Source organism: Erpetoichthys calabaricus, chromosome 7 (genome assembly GCF_900747795.2).
Source record: "Erpetoichthys calabaricus chromosome 7, fErpCal1.3, whole genome shotgun sequence".
Classification (NCBI taxonomy): Eukaryota; Metazoa; Chordata; class Cladistia; order Polypteriformes; family Polypteridae; genus Erpetoichthys; species Erpetoichthys calabaricus.
This window is the reverse complement of record NC_041400.2, coordinates 70,195,709-70,212,528: the sequence shown is the minus strand read 5'-3', so window position 1 is coordinate 70,212,528 and position 16,820 is coordinate 70,195,709. Positions and strand designations below refer to the sequence as shown.

At 35.1% G+C, this 16,820-nt stretch overlaps 1 protein-coding gene across 2 annotated transcripts in view; it reads left to right on the top strand.

The window, feature by feature from the left end:
- The window catches only part of oclnb (occludin b), a 169,369-nt gene extending 153,658 nt beyond the window's left edge, over positions 1–15,711 (top strand). For both annotated transcript variants that reach the window (XM_051930122.1, XM_028792861.2), the window contains exons 5-9: positions 4,581–4,714; positions 7,727–7,939; positions 11,199–11,370; positions 12,322–12,363; positions 15,598–15,711. In XM_051930122.1, the coding sequence (XP_051786082.1) occupies positions 4,581–4,714; positions 7,727–7,939; positions 11,199–11,370; positions 12,322–12,363; positions 15,598–15,699 (663 nt within the window). In that variant the 3' untranslated portion in view covers positions 15,700–15,711. The remainder of the gene's footprint in view (positions 1–4,580; positions 4,715–7,726; positions 7,940–11,198; positions 11,371–12,321; positions 12,364–15,597) is intronic.
- Positions 15,712–16,820: the final 1,109 nt, after the last annotated feature.

The following is a 16,820-nucleotide window of genomic DNA, read 5'->3' as shown; positions in this document are numbered from 1 at the left end:
AGGGAAAAGTCCCAGTTTTTACCGACAGTGCAGGCACTCATAGTAACTCGGTACAGAAACCTCCCAACCCCACTTTGATCTTCACAATTATAAAATTCAATCAAACCTAAAAAAAAAAAAAAGCTTTTAAAACAAATATGAGCAGGTAGAGTATAATCGGAGAAGGTATGTAGCAGGTCACCTTTATTAGATCATATATTACCATACTAAAAAAGAGAAAATGGTCATTCAAAGCAAGAGCTGAGTGGTGCAGCAAAAGGAACCTTTAAAATGGCAGAAGCAAAAGATGCTGTTTTGTTGAAAACTTTATCTATACTGACATTTGCAGCTTTAAAAAAAAAAAACCTTGAAAATGATGATCTGAATAAATTGTAAATACTGCAGTTGAGACTAATAAGACTGACCTTACAGATAGTCTGAACAGTGCTAATATCGCAGTTGCCAGCATAGCTTCATATAGCTGCATGTTGTTGGTTTTTTTCTTTTTTTTCTTCTTTTTTCATTTCATCATATGATCTTTCATTGCTGTATGCTGAGTGCTATGTGTTGGTTTTCTATATGTGTAGCAGGTCTCCGTGTCTTTGGCTTATTTCCGTGTGTACCTTTACTGTTACATTCTACATGTTGTTCTGTTTGCTCTCTTCTCTATTTGCTAATGCACTGTCAGGGATATTTGCTGTGAATTGAAAATATTGTGGGTTTTACTTTTACTGTAATCACATATCCCCTCCCCAGTAAAAATAGTGTCCCCTGATAAATTTGTTCTGGCTATGACACTGTAATGAACAAAAAATGTCAAATTGACCTGAGAGAGTTTTATTTAGTGTGTGGGTTTTTTTTTTTTTTTTCCTCCTCTTTTTTTCTTAAATTGTTGTACCTGATTTATTATTGGCATAATGACTGAGCATATACGCAGGCCTGTGGGAGTAATGAGGTGGGTAGAGCCTTTAGAGTTTTGACGCCAGTAGGGCTCTTAATCTAGCCTTTTTCAGTCTGCATTAGTAACACAAATTCTGGTTACTTCAAATTAGAATGATGTACTTGACAAAAATATCTATTAATAAGGCTTTTTGCATTAGCCATTGAGCCTTTGGATATTCATCTGTGGAAGTAGACAGAAATAAAAGGGGGTTATCAGAAAACAGAAAATATCACTTACATGCACAGGATACAGTACTTTATATATCAGACTCGCAATTATCCGTGCCATTAGTTTTGAATGTTTTAGGAAAGTTTCTAGGTTCAGAATTAATCTCAATAAAATGTGCTTTTCCCAGTGAATTTTCTAGCACATCATACTAGCTTAGATAGGTGTTTGGTGATAATTTGAAAACCATTAAATATCTGGGGATAACCAGCAGAAGTAAGTATCTTTTTCAATGCAATTTTAGAAGTATTATGGATAAAATCAAGCGAGGTGTTTACAGATGGGTCTACACTTCGTCTCACCTCAGCAGGGAGTATTAGTACTGTTGAAATGAACATCCTCCCTAAGCTGCTATATCTATTCTAGAGTATGCTTATATACATAAACAATTCTTTTGAGAAATTAGACTCAATTATGGCATCATTCATCTGAAGTTTGAAAATTTGCTACATGTTCAAAAGGTGACACTCCAAAGATCTAAAGCAGAATTTTGCATTACACTACCCAACTTTCATTTCTACTACTGGGCAGCAAATCTACACAGGATGAAATCATGAATTTATATCAGTCTGGCTTGCAATTGAAAACAAATCCTGTTCTAAATATTCATTGTATGCCCTGCTTTGTACTATAATCAATACTAGCTTTTGTCAATTTACCAGCAATCCAGCCATCCACCAATTAAAATATGACACCAATGTAGGATGCTTTTCAAAGTAGAGAAGCTTTTATCTATTGATTATCACCTTTTTCCACCTTTCTCAGACCTGCGCAATTTTTTAACTTGTGTAAAATCTTGGTATTAAGACACTTAAAGATCTTTAGAGTCATCTCATAAACAATATGCTCCACATTTTACTTTCCAGCTACACATTTTTCTAATATGCAGATTAGAAATTTTGTAAAAAGAAACCTATAGAATTTTCCACATCTCACACACACACACATCAGTCCCAAAGGCCCACTGGTTAGTCTTAATTAGGACTAATAAAGAGAGCAACTTCAGTAATATTTCAAAGAATCTACCTTTCAAAGATTGTAGGTAGTGGTGGGTAGGGGACCTTTCAGTTTGTATCTCAGGAATGGAGTGGGACTTTGCCATATGTAGAATACATTTTAGTTCTATATGCACAATGGATTCCATTGTTCAACTAAAAGTCTTTCGAGAAAGGTAGAACCAACTTGACATAGAATGTTGTTTTTCATTAGTGAAGTCCATGCAAGAATTCAGGCCATCATAAAAGCCAGGGGGGGAGCAACAATCGGAATCAACAATTAAAGCAACAAAGTTCTTCTTCTTTCGGCTGCTCCCATTAGGGGTTGCCACAACAGATCATCTTCTTCCATTTCTTTCTGTCCTTTGCATCTTGTTCTGTTACACCCATCACCTGCATGTCCTCTCTCACCACATCCATAAACCTTCTCTTAGGCCTTTCTCTTTTCCTCTTTCCTGGCAGCTCTATCCTTAGCATCCTTCTCCCAATATACCCAGCATCTCTCCTCTGCACATGTCCAAACCAACGCAATCTCACCTCTCTGACTTTGTCTCCCAACCATCCAACTTCAGTTGACCCTCTAATGTACTCATTTCTAATCCTATCCATCCTCGTCACACCCAATGCAAATCTTAGCATACTTTAACATTGCTACCTTCAGCTCTGTCTCCTGTTTTCTGGTCAGTAGCACCATCTCCAACCTATATAACATAGCTAGTCTCACTACCATCCTGTAGACCTTCCCTTTCAGTTTTGCTGATACCAGTCTGTCACAAATCACTCCTGACACTCTTCTCCACCCATTCCACCCTGCCTCTTTTTCACCTCTCTTCCACAATCCCCATTACTGTGTACTGTTGATCCCAATTATTTGAACTCATCCATCTTTGCCAACTCTGCTCCTTTCATCCTCGCCATTCCACTGACCTCCCTCTCATTTACACACATATACTAATTGTGATTATTTTCATTTGATTCCCTAATTTTTTTTAACAGTGAATGATTCCATACTTTTTTTCCCCCTCTATTTGATCTGGAAAAGAATGCTATTAATTTAAATTATGTAATAATTCCTACCTCAAGTTTAAATTGTCATGTTAAGAACCTTTACTGTTAAATAATACTAGGCAGGTTGGATGCATGCATTCGTGTTGTTGCTCTAAATTCTGACACACCATCTGTGTGCCTTGACAGAAATCAAGATTTATCAAACAAGGTTGTTTTTTTTTTGTCTTCAGTGGACCAGTTTTGGTGAGCCTGTGTCCATTGCAGGCACAGCTTTCTTTTCTTGGCTGATAGGAGTGGAACTCAATATAGTCTTCTGCTATTTTAGCCTGTCTGCCTCAAGGTTCAACATGTAGTGTATTCGGAGATGCTTTTCAGCTCATCGTGATTGTACAGTGTGGTTGTCTAAGTTAACATCACCTTTCTGTCCGCATGAACCAGTCTGGCCATTTTCCTCTGACCCCCTCATCAACAAAGCATTTCTGTCCACAGAACTACCAGTCACTGGGTGTTTTTTTTTTTTTTTTTGCATCATTCTGTGTAAACTCTAGAGGTTGTTGTGTGTGAAATCCCCATAGATCAGCAGTTACAGAAATGCTCAAACCAGCTTTTGAGGCATCAGCAGTCATGCCACAGTTGATGTCCATGAGATCACATTTGTTTCCCCATTCTGGTGTTTGATGTGAACATTAACTGAAGCTCCTGAGCAGTATTTGCAGGATTTTATGAAGTGTGCTGCTTCCATATTATTGGCTAATTAAATAATTGCATGATTATGTAGGAGTACAGGTGTTCCTAATAATCTGCCCTATGAGTTAAGTACAGTAAGTTCAAATACTTTCTTGCAGCTAAATGTCAGTTGGTTTAAGATGGAAGCATGAGTGTGTCTGCGCTGCATAAAGATGTGCACTTTTTTTAATTATTTAGAAATGAATTTGTTTTTATTAGTGCTTCAGATTGCATAGCATACCATTTTACAACCCTCTGTTTCCATAATGATAACTTTGTATATGTAGCAGAAATTCTTAAGTTCGGTTCTGCAAATCATATTCCTGCTACTGGATCCTACTATGGTGGTCTAGTGGAAATGTAATGCTTCAAAAACAACAATCAAATGTAGGTTCTGATTCAGATAATGCACAGGAAACAAATGTAGATGTCTTAATTGAAAACTTTTTAACTGTTTTTAAACTTTTCAACTTAGCTTGACATTTTTATAGATATGTATGAAATATCTCATTTGTAAATTTGCTTTTTGTGTGGCAATATGACTTGTAAATATAAGTCAAAAAACCATCTGACTCTCTTTGAGTGTCATTTTATAAAAATGGGCAAACATTAGGATTTTTGGTAGGATGTCCATTGCAAAAGCATTAGAATACTGACCTATTCTCTTGATATTTTAACAAGGTGTTTTATTTTTAAATATACAGGTGAACAATGTCTCCCCTCCCTCTGGTGAGATGTCACCGGAGTACCCAGAAAAGGTGAATGGTACTGTGAGTGACATGGGGGATAACCCGAAGGAATATCTCAAGCCAAGCTACAGTAATCCTCACTTGTCTCCGTGAGTGTCTCTTCTCATTTACCTTGTATGCTTTCTGCATGGTGTTTTTTCCTTTTAGAGATATCCACATTAGATTTAGTCTTTAAATGTTACACTAAAGGCTCCTACAGTGCTGACTTCTGATGCTAATGGAATTTAACTCCTACATTTTCTGTGTTATGAGGAGGTATTTTATTACCATATACATCAATCTTATTGTCAGTTTTTAAGTGGTTAATTTAGGTGTTGTATAAAATGGAAAATATGAGATATTCCAGGGCTCTCGGTTCTTGTAAACCACAGACAATTTTTATTTACTGCATTATCAGCATTGTACCAGTTAAAGTATAATAATACTTTATTATTATTATTATTATTAAAGTATTTTAGTAAAGAGTGTAAGTGTTAAGAGTGTTAAGTAATAAAGTATTTTAGTAAAGAGTGAAACTAATGTCTAAATGAAGTTATAATTGAAAGTGCTGACTTATTGGGATTGCCTTTTTACTTAAAATTGTTCAATAAACTTGTTCAGCAGAAATGAATGAAAACTTTTTAAAAATACATTTTATGATCCTGTCCTCTGTTTTAAAACAATATTTTGGACATCTCCTTAGTTAGATTTCAACCTATATTTTAGAATATCCTGACTTTTTTGTGTTAGTGCTTGGGTTTTATATATAATTTTTGTCTGCACAGTTAGCTCAACTGTTTGCAACAAAGCAGCAGTAAATCAATTGTACCTAATATTTACACATTGTAAATAGCAGCATTAAGCTGTTTATTTAAAAAAAATCATAAATTGAACAGTTCCATAAAACAAATTGGATAAATGTAAATAACTTCTCAATTTCTAACAGTTGTTAATTGGTATATACATAATCCAGTAGTCTTTTCTAATTATTTAAAAGGCATATTCATAAAAGCTTTCTGTGCCCTTTATTAATTCATAGCCTGTAGGGCACTTCAATGGGCATAAACCCAAGTTGGCTTGTATGTGTGCTTTAGTTTGTTTGGTTTTGTGGAGTCATAACTACCATGAAATACAGAAAGTACAAACACTTAGCTTCCCTTAAAATTTTAATATGTTAAAAGCTGCTCTGTATTGACCAGTGATTTTAAAAAATACATCTGAAAAGGGAACCTCGGCAAGTGTAAAACAATGTAGGTTAAAAGAAAAGAACCCTTGAAGTATTTAATAGCAGCAAGTAGGATTTAATAATAATTACGTATGGTTATATAGCGTTTTTCTTGTTGCTCAAAGTGCTTAGACAGAGGGGAAACTCTTCAATCGCCACTAATGTGTAGCACCCACTTGGATCATGTGATGAGAGCCATTATTGTGCCAGTTTGCTCACCCCACATTAGCAGAGAGAGACAATTAAATTTAACACTGTAGTAATTACTATGTGCAAAAGTACAAAAAAAATCTTTCATTCAATGCAATCCTAATACAAATAATGCTTACTGTTTTGCTTTCAAGAAGGGAAACGCACTGGATGTCAGGCCCATTCTAGTTAGTTTTAATTCTAGAAAAAAGCCCAAGTTTTTATTCTATTCACTGCTGTTAAGACAATTGGAAATTGCTGACTCGTTTTCTTGTATGATGTACATTTCTCAAGTACAGATCTTGGTGTATATTTAGTGATTTGCACAGCAGAGATCCTCTTTACATTCATATAATTGCATTGTTATATTTTAATACTATATTAGGTTACTCCTAGCCATTGTGCTATAGTATACAATTATAAAAAGCCACAATTGTACTGTTTTAAAGTGTCTAATTTTTAATAGAGCGGTTTAACATTTTCACGGACAGCCACAGATGCACAGTAAGTCGAGTTACATAAATTGATATGTAAGCGCTTTCTTGGCATCATAACATAGCATTCTGATGCTTCTCAGACCACCAGCTTTAAAAATAAATAAGAAATGTTGATGGGACTTAATCTCAGATTTCTAAACCTATTTCTTATGAGTCCAGTGATGGGAAAGTGGCTTATATTTTCCACTGTGACATTTAATGGTTGTCAGATGCTATAATACATCTGTAAAGTTCAGAAAATTAGGATGTGAACTTATAGGAACCAATGTGCTTTGAATAATAGCTTAATACATTACTGCTAATCATGCATTCTTAACTCTATTAAGAAGAGAGCAAACACAAAATGCCTAATTTAAAGGAGATGTTTACAGTTAGGGCGGCACGGTGGCGCAGTGGGTAGCGCTGCTGCCTCGCAGTTGGGAGATCTGGGGACCTGGGTTCACGTCCCAGGTCCTCCCTGCGTGGAGTTTGCATGTTCTCCCCGTGTCTGCGTGGGTTTCCTCCGGGCGCTCCGGTTTCCTCCCACAGTCCAAAGACATGCAGGTTAGGTGGATTGGCGATTCTAAATTGGCCCTAGTGTGTGCTTGGTGTGTGGGTGAGTTTGTGTGTGTCCTGCGGTGGGTTGGCACCCTGCCCTGGATTGGTTCCCTGCCTTGTGCCCTGTGTTGGCTGGGATTGGCTCCAGCAGACCCCCGTGACCCTGTGTTCGGATTCAGCGGGTTGGAAAATGGACGGATGGATGTTTACAGTTAAAGGTGTAACCATCTAGAAATCAGAGCTGTTGAAACAAAAGTCTGCAACCTTGCTGGTCAAGTGTCCAGTTGCTGCTTTAGACTATCTATAGGAAGGCCAAATGGTCCAATATAGGGTCACTTTTTTTTTTGGTTCAGTTACCTTGATTATGTTGTAGAAAAATCTTGGGACACTTAACCCTTTTTCCCTTAAACAAATTCCTCTTTTTTTTGGTCTGTTTGGTATCAGTTGCTAGGGCCATTCCTTACTGATTTACTGTTAACCTGTATATATATTACACTGACTTGATTTATCAAAGTCTATGACACCTACAGAACATTTGCAAGCAGCTTAAAATTGCTTTTATATGTTCACACACACATTTTGTCAAGAATTATCAACTGAAACTCTAAATGTTTGTTTGCTTGTGCTGAGCATTCCATTTCTTACCAATTTCTTCTTCTTCCCCCTTCCCTCAGTCCCAATGAGGCAACTATCCCCTTGATGAACTTCCCACCTCCTCAAAGCATGTACAGCAGCAGCTCAGTGGGTACTAACCAGCCTGCTCGGCAGAAGCCACCCAAGAGGAAGAAGCCTGGTCGAGGAAAAAGACCAGATATGCAGGATTATGATACTGATTATACTACAGGAGCAGAGTCTGCTGAAGAGCTTGAAGATGAAGACTGGGATAGGTATGAACTTTTGCAGTGTGTCCTGCATGCTTTTTCAAGGTTTTCCTAAATCTGTGGTACAGTGCATTTTTTTTTTTTGCATTTTATTGATTTTATTAAAATCAAATAACATTTCAGACAAGTTTAAGTTTTTCAAAACTAGGTTCAAAACCAATCAAACCTGACCCATGAGAAAGAGTTAGGCCAGCAGAGAAACTTTAAACTAGTAAAAAGAAGTAAATAGGTAAATTGATAAATGAAAAAAAGCAGTTCAGTGTAATTTTTATTATTTTGATATTGAGAGCTGAAATGTAGTACATAGTTCCTTCTTAATTGGCTCTTGGTGGCATTATTTCTCAAGTCAATTAGGCTGTGATCATTATATTTGAAAACTGATGATACCCAGTATCCTGAGATGCTTAATCCATTCCGTGTATATGTGTATGTGTATATAATATATATATATTTTTAGGGATACAGAATAAGTCTTTTGTGGAGATTGAGCTTGAAATTTAGAGGTCACGATCTAGCACTTTACAACAACTCCATGCATCTTGAAGAAACAATTCACTTTTCTAAATACAGACAAAAAGGCACCCCAAGTTAAGTGTCCTTGAAATATAAACCTCTTAAGTTTCTCAGAATTTTAAAACTCTTTGATGGTTTATGTATTGAAACCTTTTGTAAACATGATACTGCACAGTTTAATATGCAATGATTTTTTAAAGAGGATGTTGCTTGAGTGCTTGCTTGCTTTCAAAAAATCAAATGCAAAAAATATGGGTAGACTGAAGGCTACTTGACAGGCTAAAAAAATATACTACTGCACAAAAATATGAAGAGAGCAAATTAAGCCTGGAACATAGTTTAATCACAACATTCTTTTTAGTTTATCCTTGTTTTGATGGAGGTTTTTTTTATATTCCAAAAAAATCATATCTCTGTAAAAAATCTAAATTTTTTTCATTCCCTAACATTAAATGGAATCATTTTGGGAAAGAGGTTTTAATATGTGCTAATCATCTTATTAAATATAGTCACTAAAGAAGTGACTTTAATATTATTAAACCAGTTGGATAAGAACGCAAATATTTTTTTCTGAATAATAAAACAAATTTTGAACATGTAATTTGTGATTGACCCACTTTTTGATATTGGAACAATCGGAGCCCATCTGGAAAGAACTTAAAGTACAGAAATGAGTTTGTAGCTGATTTAATCTCTATTGTATCTCATACTTTGCAAAACAGATAGTTGGAGCTCTCTGGTTCAAAAATCATTCCACCTTGTCCTACAGATGATAATATTGATATCTTCGGATTGGGGAAATCGCTTGCCTCAATTTTAGTCTTCCTTACCTGAAAAATACTAAAACATACTTACCATTACCAATTTACAGCAGTTACAATGTGGTTAGAAGGAAAACTGTGTTATGATTGCTATGCATGATATACATAACTACTATTTTAATTTTGTGGCATATGATATAGCAAAGTAATAGCACAGAGATTATACATTTATGAAAAGTTTTATAGATTACAAAGTTATTTTACTGAGTAACTAAAGAAGACTGACTCTAACTTAACATTGTGTGTGTTTGCTCAATAGGTGCACTGTCAGTTTGTAAACTGGGAAATACACACATTTATGTAGTTGGTTGCTTGAAAGCAAAACTAACTATTGACTTTAAATTGTCTGCAGAAAACAAGAGATGTTGAACTAATGCAAACCTTTCAAGTAGAGCCTAGCTCTGACCAGTCTTTGTACATTTCTTATAACTAGGTGGTGTGAGGAGATTGATTCTTATATTTTGTTGAGAATATGGGGTGATTACTGTACAAATGTATTAATAGTATTAGCAGTATTATCATTGTACTCTAGTAGTGTCAAAGCTATTGCTGTCCATTTTGCATTTGTTGCTTTATATATATATATATATATATATATATATATATATATATAATATAAAGAACTATATACAATTGAATAAAGTACATTTTTTCACCAGTTTTTGTTAAATGTAGGGTGGAACCCTGTTCTGTATGAAGTTGAAGGGGAAGTATGTTGCAGCTAGTGTATCATGTGTAAAGTAGTTGGTAATTTCCCATATTTAACTAGAATGAGGGAATACAACCGAGAATATGCAGATTTTAATATCATCTACTAAACAGAAGCAGCATATACAAAAGTAGTAATTTTGCAACCAGAATAGAGGAAGGCATGTTCAAAGTCTGACAAGCAGAGGAAAGGTACCAGAAGAGAAATCTAAATCAATATTTGGTGTGACCACCCTTTGCCTTCAAAACCGCATCAATTCTTCTAGGTACACTTGCACACAGTTGCACACACAGAACCATTGATTCATAAAGGAAGTAGTGTTCTTTTTGCTTATTTTGCCAGATTGTATTTACATTTTTGTTGCAGGTTACAACGGCAACACAATCGGACCACTATACCTGTGGCATACTTTGTGGAGTATAGCCTAATATTAGCTTCTCTGACCAGCATCCATCCCTAAGAACCTCAATCCCAGAATGTCAGGCTATACACAAAAGGGGTAACTGCATGGTGGAGAAACTGTTTTAAAGTCCAATATAGATAAATTGGAAAATTGGAGTTTTGTGTGACCTGGGTTGGGTGTAATCTGTGAGTGCGTGGATGATTTTTGCGGTATTCAACAAGCAGAGAAAGTTTTCATCTTGCAGAAGTATGGAAAAGGATTTTAGATCGGAAGTTGTCTATATGCTACTCAAATGCCTGTAATTACCTAGTAAGAACCCAGAGGATATATTTGGTAATTTTGACAGAAAAAGATTGAAGTTTTAACCCTTCCTTTTGCCACAAAGTAGGTGTATGCATTTCTGGAATGGAAGGAGAAGCGAGTCTGTTTTACATAAAGGCCACATTAATGATTGTTTAGAGGTGCCCATTAAGTGTGAGGGAGTGTATGAAATATTGTATATAATGTATATAATGATGATGATTTACATGTATATAGCACTTTTCTCACTACTCATATAGGTTCATGAAGGAGGGTGGGGGACCAGGTGGCCAAACCACGACTAAATTCCATGTTTTTAAATCTATTCATAAGGGCATTTTGGTCTTGAAGATTCAGACCTGATTAGGAAAAATAACTATTATGAACATCAAAGGCTTCTGGAAAAAGTTTGTAATGTGGTGGAACAAATACCCAGAGTTGCAAATCATTGAACACCTCTGATTGGACCTCCTGAACAGTGGTTACTCAACTTACCTGTCATTGTATGTTTCCATGTAGCATCTACCCACCTATATCAACAGATGAGCAGAGGCAGCAGTACAAGAAGGAATTTGACTCAGACCTTCAGGAATACAAGAAGATCCAATCAGAGATGGAAAATATCAACAGTAAACTGGCTGAATTGGATAGCCAGCTGGATAGCCTACAGGAAGGAACACAGGAGTATCAGGTTAGTTTGAGAAATGGAAAACAAAATATGTAGTTGTTACAAGCAGCCACAAATTGACACCATGCTTCCATGGTGGACATAAATTTGTGTTCATCTCCTATTTACTGATCCTCCCTGTTTGTTCAAACCCTTGAGCCCTGCATAAGTCTTTTGGAAAAATCCTATTCCAGGTATCCTCATGCTCTGCATTTAGGGGTGTGTATGTATGGTACATCTCATTTATATAGGTTTTTGATGACTGTCTGCCTTAGAGGGTCCCTGCATGGACACTTAAGAGTGTACCTAATGCATTACAGATTAAGTCTAGCACTATACATGTAATGCTAAAATATAACGTATACTGTATATCTCTTTATAATAAAAATAATTTTATTGTGATAGTGCACACATCTAAGAGTAGTGTTATTATCCATGATTATTTTTGTGAATGGCTCTAGGAGACTTCTTTTTGGCCAAAACTGACTGGGCTGTATTGGGTCAACTGATACTTCCTGGCAAATGCCATCCCCAAGTCTGTGTCTGGATGAGCTTCAAAAGGAGTAATGTTCTCATCATAATTCTTAAATTAATTTGAGCAATTCTGTCTAAAAGCACTTGGTGATACAGATGGAATTAGTTGTTCAGTAATAACTTTGGATTTTCTTCATTTTGCATTTTTCTTCCTGCATGTAGATTAGATTGAAAAATGTTTCCTATATTAAACGCTCAAGATAATGTTGTACAAGCTGAGGTATGTGTTGTTGTTCTGAAGATCTTATCTGCATGTTATGTTGATATTAGAGAATAAACACACTTCAGAGGCATGGTAGAACTGGTTCATTTGTTTAGGCTTTTTTTTTTTTAATTCTACATCTTTTAATTGATTTATGAGGTGGTTTGTTGGCATATTATGGTTATTTTCTGATTAGTACTAAGGCATATTTAAAAATCTATTTGCTTATTCTATTTTAGGCTGTTGCTGAAGAATATAATAATCTAAAGGATTCTAAAAAGGTAAATATTTCACCCTTTTTTAGTTTGTATGCATTTTTTATTGCAGAATGAATTAATATTAATCATTTAAAAATGTCTTCACTCCTCATTAGTGACATAGGTATTTTGATATTTTTGCATACTTAGAACTTAATCAGGGATTATGCAATAATCAGGGAGCATACTGTATGCTAAGCTTTCCTTCAGCCATTCAAACTACCAAATCTAAACCCTTTATTTGAAAGAGAGGATTTAAAAAGCATCTTTCTTAGCAAACTTTCTTAGTGTGTTACTTTTATCCCCATAAAAATTTGCCAAAATTTAAGAAGAAAAAAATGTGTAACAGAAACATGCAAATACTAAACATGTCAACATAAGCACAATAGGAAAGGTATGGCCATAGTGTCCACTGCTGTATTGATGTAGATTTAGTACCCATCCTTTGTGTGACATGTTTTAAAACCTTTACCAATGCACTACCCGATGTTACAAAAGAAACAGTAGAGCCATACCAGTTTTTTTTTTTTTTTTTTTTCCATTTTACTTGCTCATGAAAGGGTAGAATGACCGTACCTGACCTGCATGATCAATGCTGTGCAATTGTTTTTGTCGGCTACTACAGCACAAGGAATAGTGACTTCCACATTTCCCCAGACATGAACATTGACAGTTGTTGCATAATGAACAGTACTTCGGGGGCTGATGTTTTTCTGTTCCTTACACTTAATCAGTCATTTTGCCTTTTTACAGCATAGATACTGCACCCCACTGCAATGTTACACAACTGGGTTACCAGGCATGTCATGGTAGTTTAGTCATACCATGTTATTTGCATCAATTTCACTATAACTGTCAACATCTAAAGACCAATTCACATTGTCATCTCTATCTCTTCATTCAACTAATGGTTTAATTTCAGTTTGCTTTAAAACTGGCTTACAGCATTTTTATATGCCCTTATGTGTTTTGGTTGAAGGATCCACTCCACTCATGAATATTGATGATTTACCATAGAGTCATAAATGCATAGTAATATGTATGATTGTATTTTTTGTAGCATGATGGTTTTATCCACTAGATGGCAGCAGAATACTGTCCAGATTGTTATTTGGGCTTAATGCCATACATCAGATTATAACCACCAATCCAGAAAGACTCCCAGATTTAATGGTTTTTAAAAAGAATTCTGCGCCCAATATATCCTCGGGGTTAACGTTGAGGTTAATTAGATACTAGAGAAATCATTTAAGAACTGGTGTGATATTGTCATACTTTTTTGGTTTTAATTATGCACCATGTTTTGGGTTAACGTTATAATAGTAAGTGAATTTTAGTTTAACTACACAACTAAAATATTCACATATGAGCAAAGAAGGAAAGTTTACACAGGCAATTTTAAGATGCTGTAGTTGTAGGTTACTGTTAATGAAGACGGCACACAATGTGTTCTTTATTAAATAAATCCTGAAATTTGCAAACTGCTTTTTTGTTCCTGTATGTTACAATGATAGATAGATAGATAGATACTTTATTAATCCCAAGGAGAAATTCACATACTCCAGCAGCAGCCTACTGATACAAAAAAAAAAAAAAAAAAAACCTTCATGGTACGCTCTGAATGGTACATTTCCTTGCACATAACTCCTAATTGTTATCTGCCCAGTTCCAATGGCGGAGAAGAATCCATAGGCAGTCCTCTTCTGTTCTGAATAACACATTTTAAAAATACTACTGTACTGTGTATTATAGCCAATGATAAGCAGTTCAGTTCCATCAAAACACATGCATTACTGACAGAGAGGGGCTTCGATACATTACAAAAAATTCTTTTTTCACTTTTATAGTTAAATTTGCACCAACATACTGCATATTGAAGTAATTGCCTTTCAGCTAATGTTAACGGCAAATCTAAATAAGTATGGAATCAATATGATAGTCACATACAGTAATGGAAATGAGGAGTGTGTTTCTGCTATACCTGGATGGTGGAATGGAGACTATTATGGGGAAGTAGACCAGCTGTATTAGTTTTTTTGTTTTTAAGTTGGGACCCACCATTGTTTGTTACTGCTACTTAAGTGTCTCTACGTAACTTTTCGGGCTTCCCCAGCCCCTTGCTAAACTGGCAGCAATAGCATCACGAGCAGATAACCTAGTTAGATCAAATGGATTCACCCAAACCAAACTCAAAATTAACTAATCAAGTCAGTACGGGTGACAATCAGAGTAGCTTTCTATTCATTAATGAATGAAAATAAATTTAAAACTATTATGGCATATATGTTTAATATCTTGATAAAACTGTGGTGGCAGGAAACTCTGATGGCGTCCTTTTAATATTCTGCCAGGCCTCTGTCATGTCTTGGAATGTTTTGTTTTTCTATACATGAAAAAATTTGCTGTAGTAATATACCTTTAGGCCTAATACTCTGTATCCTGTAGTGGGACGGATTTGATGGCCGGTCTGGCTGCTATATGCCTTTTTTTTTTGGTCATTACTTTTATACTTTTAACTTTAAATGTCAATTTATTTTATGCAGCAACTATAAAATGCCAAGGAGGGAAAAGTGAGGAATACAAATGTATGCTAATAACTAATGGAAACAAGTTTGCCGCAGCAATTACATTAAAACTCTTATCTCTGTGTGAATCTTTGTTAGAGAAATTAAGTCATTGAAAAGTGTGATTTTATTTTTTCTCATTTATGCTTATTGGACATTTTTTGCTCCCCCCCCCCCCCCCCCTTCTGTATTTTGATCCTTTACTTTTAATGTTTAGTACCCATCATTCATGTGCCAGTTAAGTGTGTACTCTAGTGCCCTCTTTGTTTCTTTAACACCTTGTCCTAATATGTTTTTTAAATAGTGGAAAGAGCAGTGGCACAGGTGTTTTGGACCTGTAAAACATCAATACTATGCACTTGGCTAATGTGCATATTACATCTGTGGTCTCTGGGTGCATCTTCTCTAGATATCCGTTTCCCTCTGCAGTCCAAAGGTGTATGTGTAATTGTGGACATGTCAGTGAGTGTGCCCTGCGATGGACTGATGCCCCATTCAGGGACGGTTCCTGCTTTACATACAATGCTGCTAGCTCCCTACTTATTAAATTGAATTATGTGATTTCAGCAAAGTGAAATATTTCTTAGGTTTAAGGTTAGAATTTATCATCTTGGTAAAATAGTGAAACTTACATGTTGGTTAAACAAGTGTAATTACAAAGAGGACAATTTTAATTTATTTTCCCATTTTCTAGTCTCCAGATTATCAGAAAAAGAAGCAGCGCTGTCGACACCTGAAGGGAAAACTCTCTCATATCAAGCAGATGGTTGGCAACTATGACAGCCACAAGTCCTAGGGACCCAAAGAACATACGACTTTAAAATCCTTTACTCTCTGTCTGGATGGGAGAGTGGTAGCAACTCTACTTTGAACTCAGACATTTTAATTGGAGTTAAAATGAATCAGTGCTAGTCTACCTTGACTGGTGGAAAATATAATTTTATGTAATGTTAATACACTTGTGTGACCACTCTGCTGCATTTTTTGTGAAGGTTCAGAGTTTTATATTAAAGTACAATAAAGAGGAAAGAGTTTTTTTTTTTTTTTACACATTTGTTTAAATGCTCGTTCTGTCTTAATGTTTATCTTGATCTCTTTTTCCACAAATTAAAGGAACTGGTGTTTGCAATACCCATCTTTAAAAAAATAAAAAAATATTTTACCCTGTGTTTATAATTCTGCATGTGGGAATTACTACTCAATGTATACATTTTGAATTTAAGTTTATTTTTTTAACTTCTGGAAATGTAGCTTTTAATTTGTTTTAATATGCTGAATGTACATACTCTGTCACTTTTGCATATTTCTTTTTTGTATCTTTTTTTTTTTTTTTACCTAAACATGCTGCAATATGTGTATTTTGTAAAGATATTGAAAACAAATGTTTAAATTACACTATTGCCAATTTCCTTAATTAGTCTAACTTGCGCATTTTATTTCATAGAATCTTGACAGTATTGTAGTTCTTTGAGTTTTGGTATTCTCATAATTTTAAATAGGAAGTTAAATAAAAGAGTTTGGCATTTTATTTTCAAAACTACCTTGTAACTGGGAAATCTGTCGGCTGTTTCTGCTTTTTGATAAAACTAGGAAAGAATTAAATATCATGATAAAGAAGGTAAGTTTGGTTTAAAAAAAAAAAAAAAAATTAAAAGTGACACTGTTCTTGTTTACAACCTATTTCCAACTAACAGTGTATTTTGTCATCAATGTTATAAAGAAAAGAGTAATACATTTTGATAAACATGAGAATTATAAAAATAGGATAACTGCCTGTACTGAAGCATGTTGGGACAGCTTAGATATTAGCTAAACAAACTGGCCTGATGGCCTGCATGGTCTTGTCATTTGTCAAATTTCTTATGTTTCCTATGAAATAAAGCATGAAGAACCAAAAAAGACCAAATACTTTAAGTT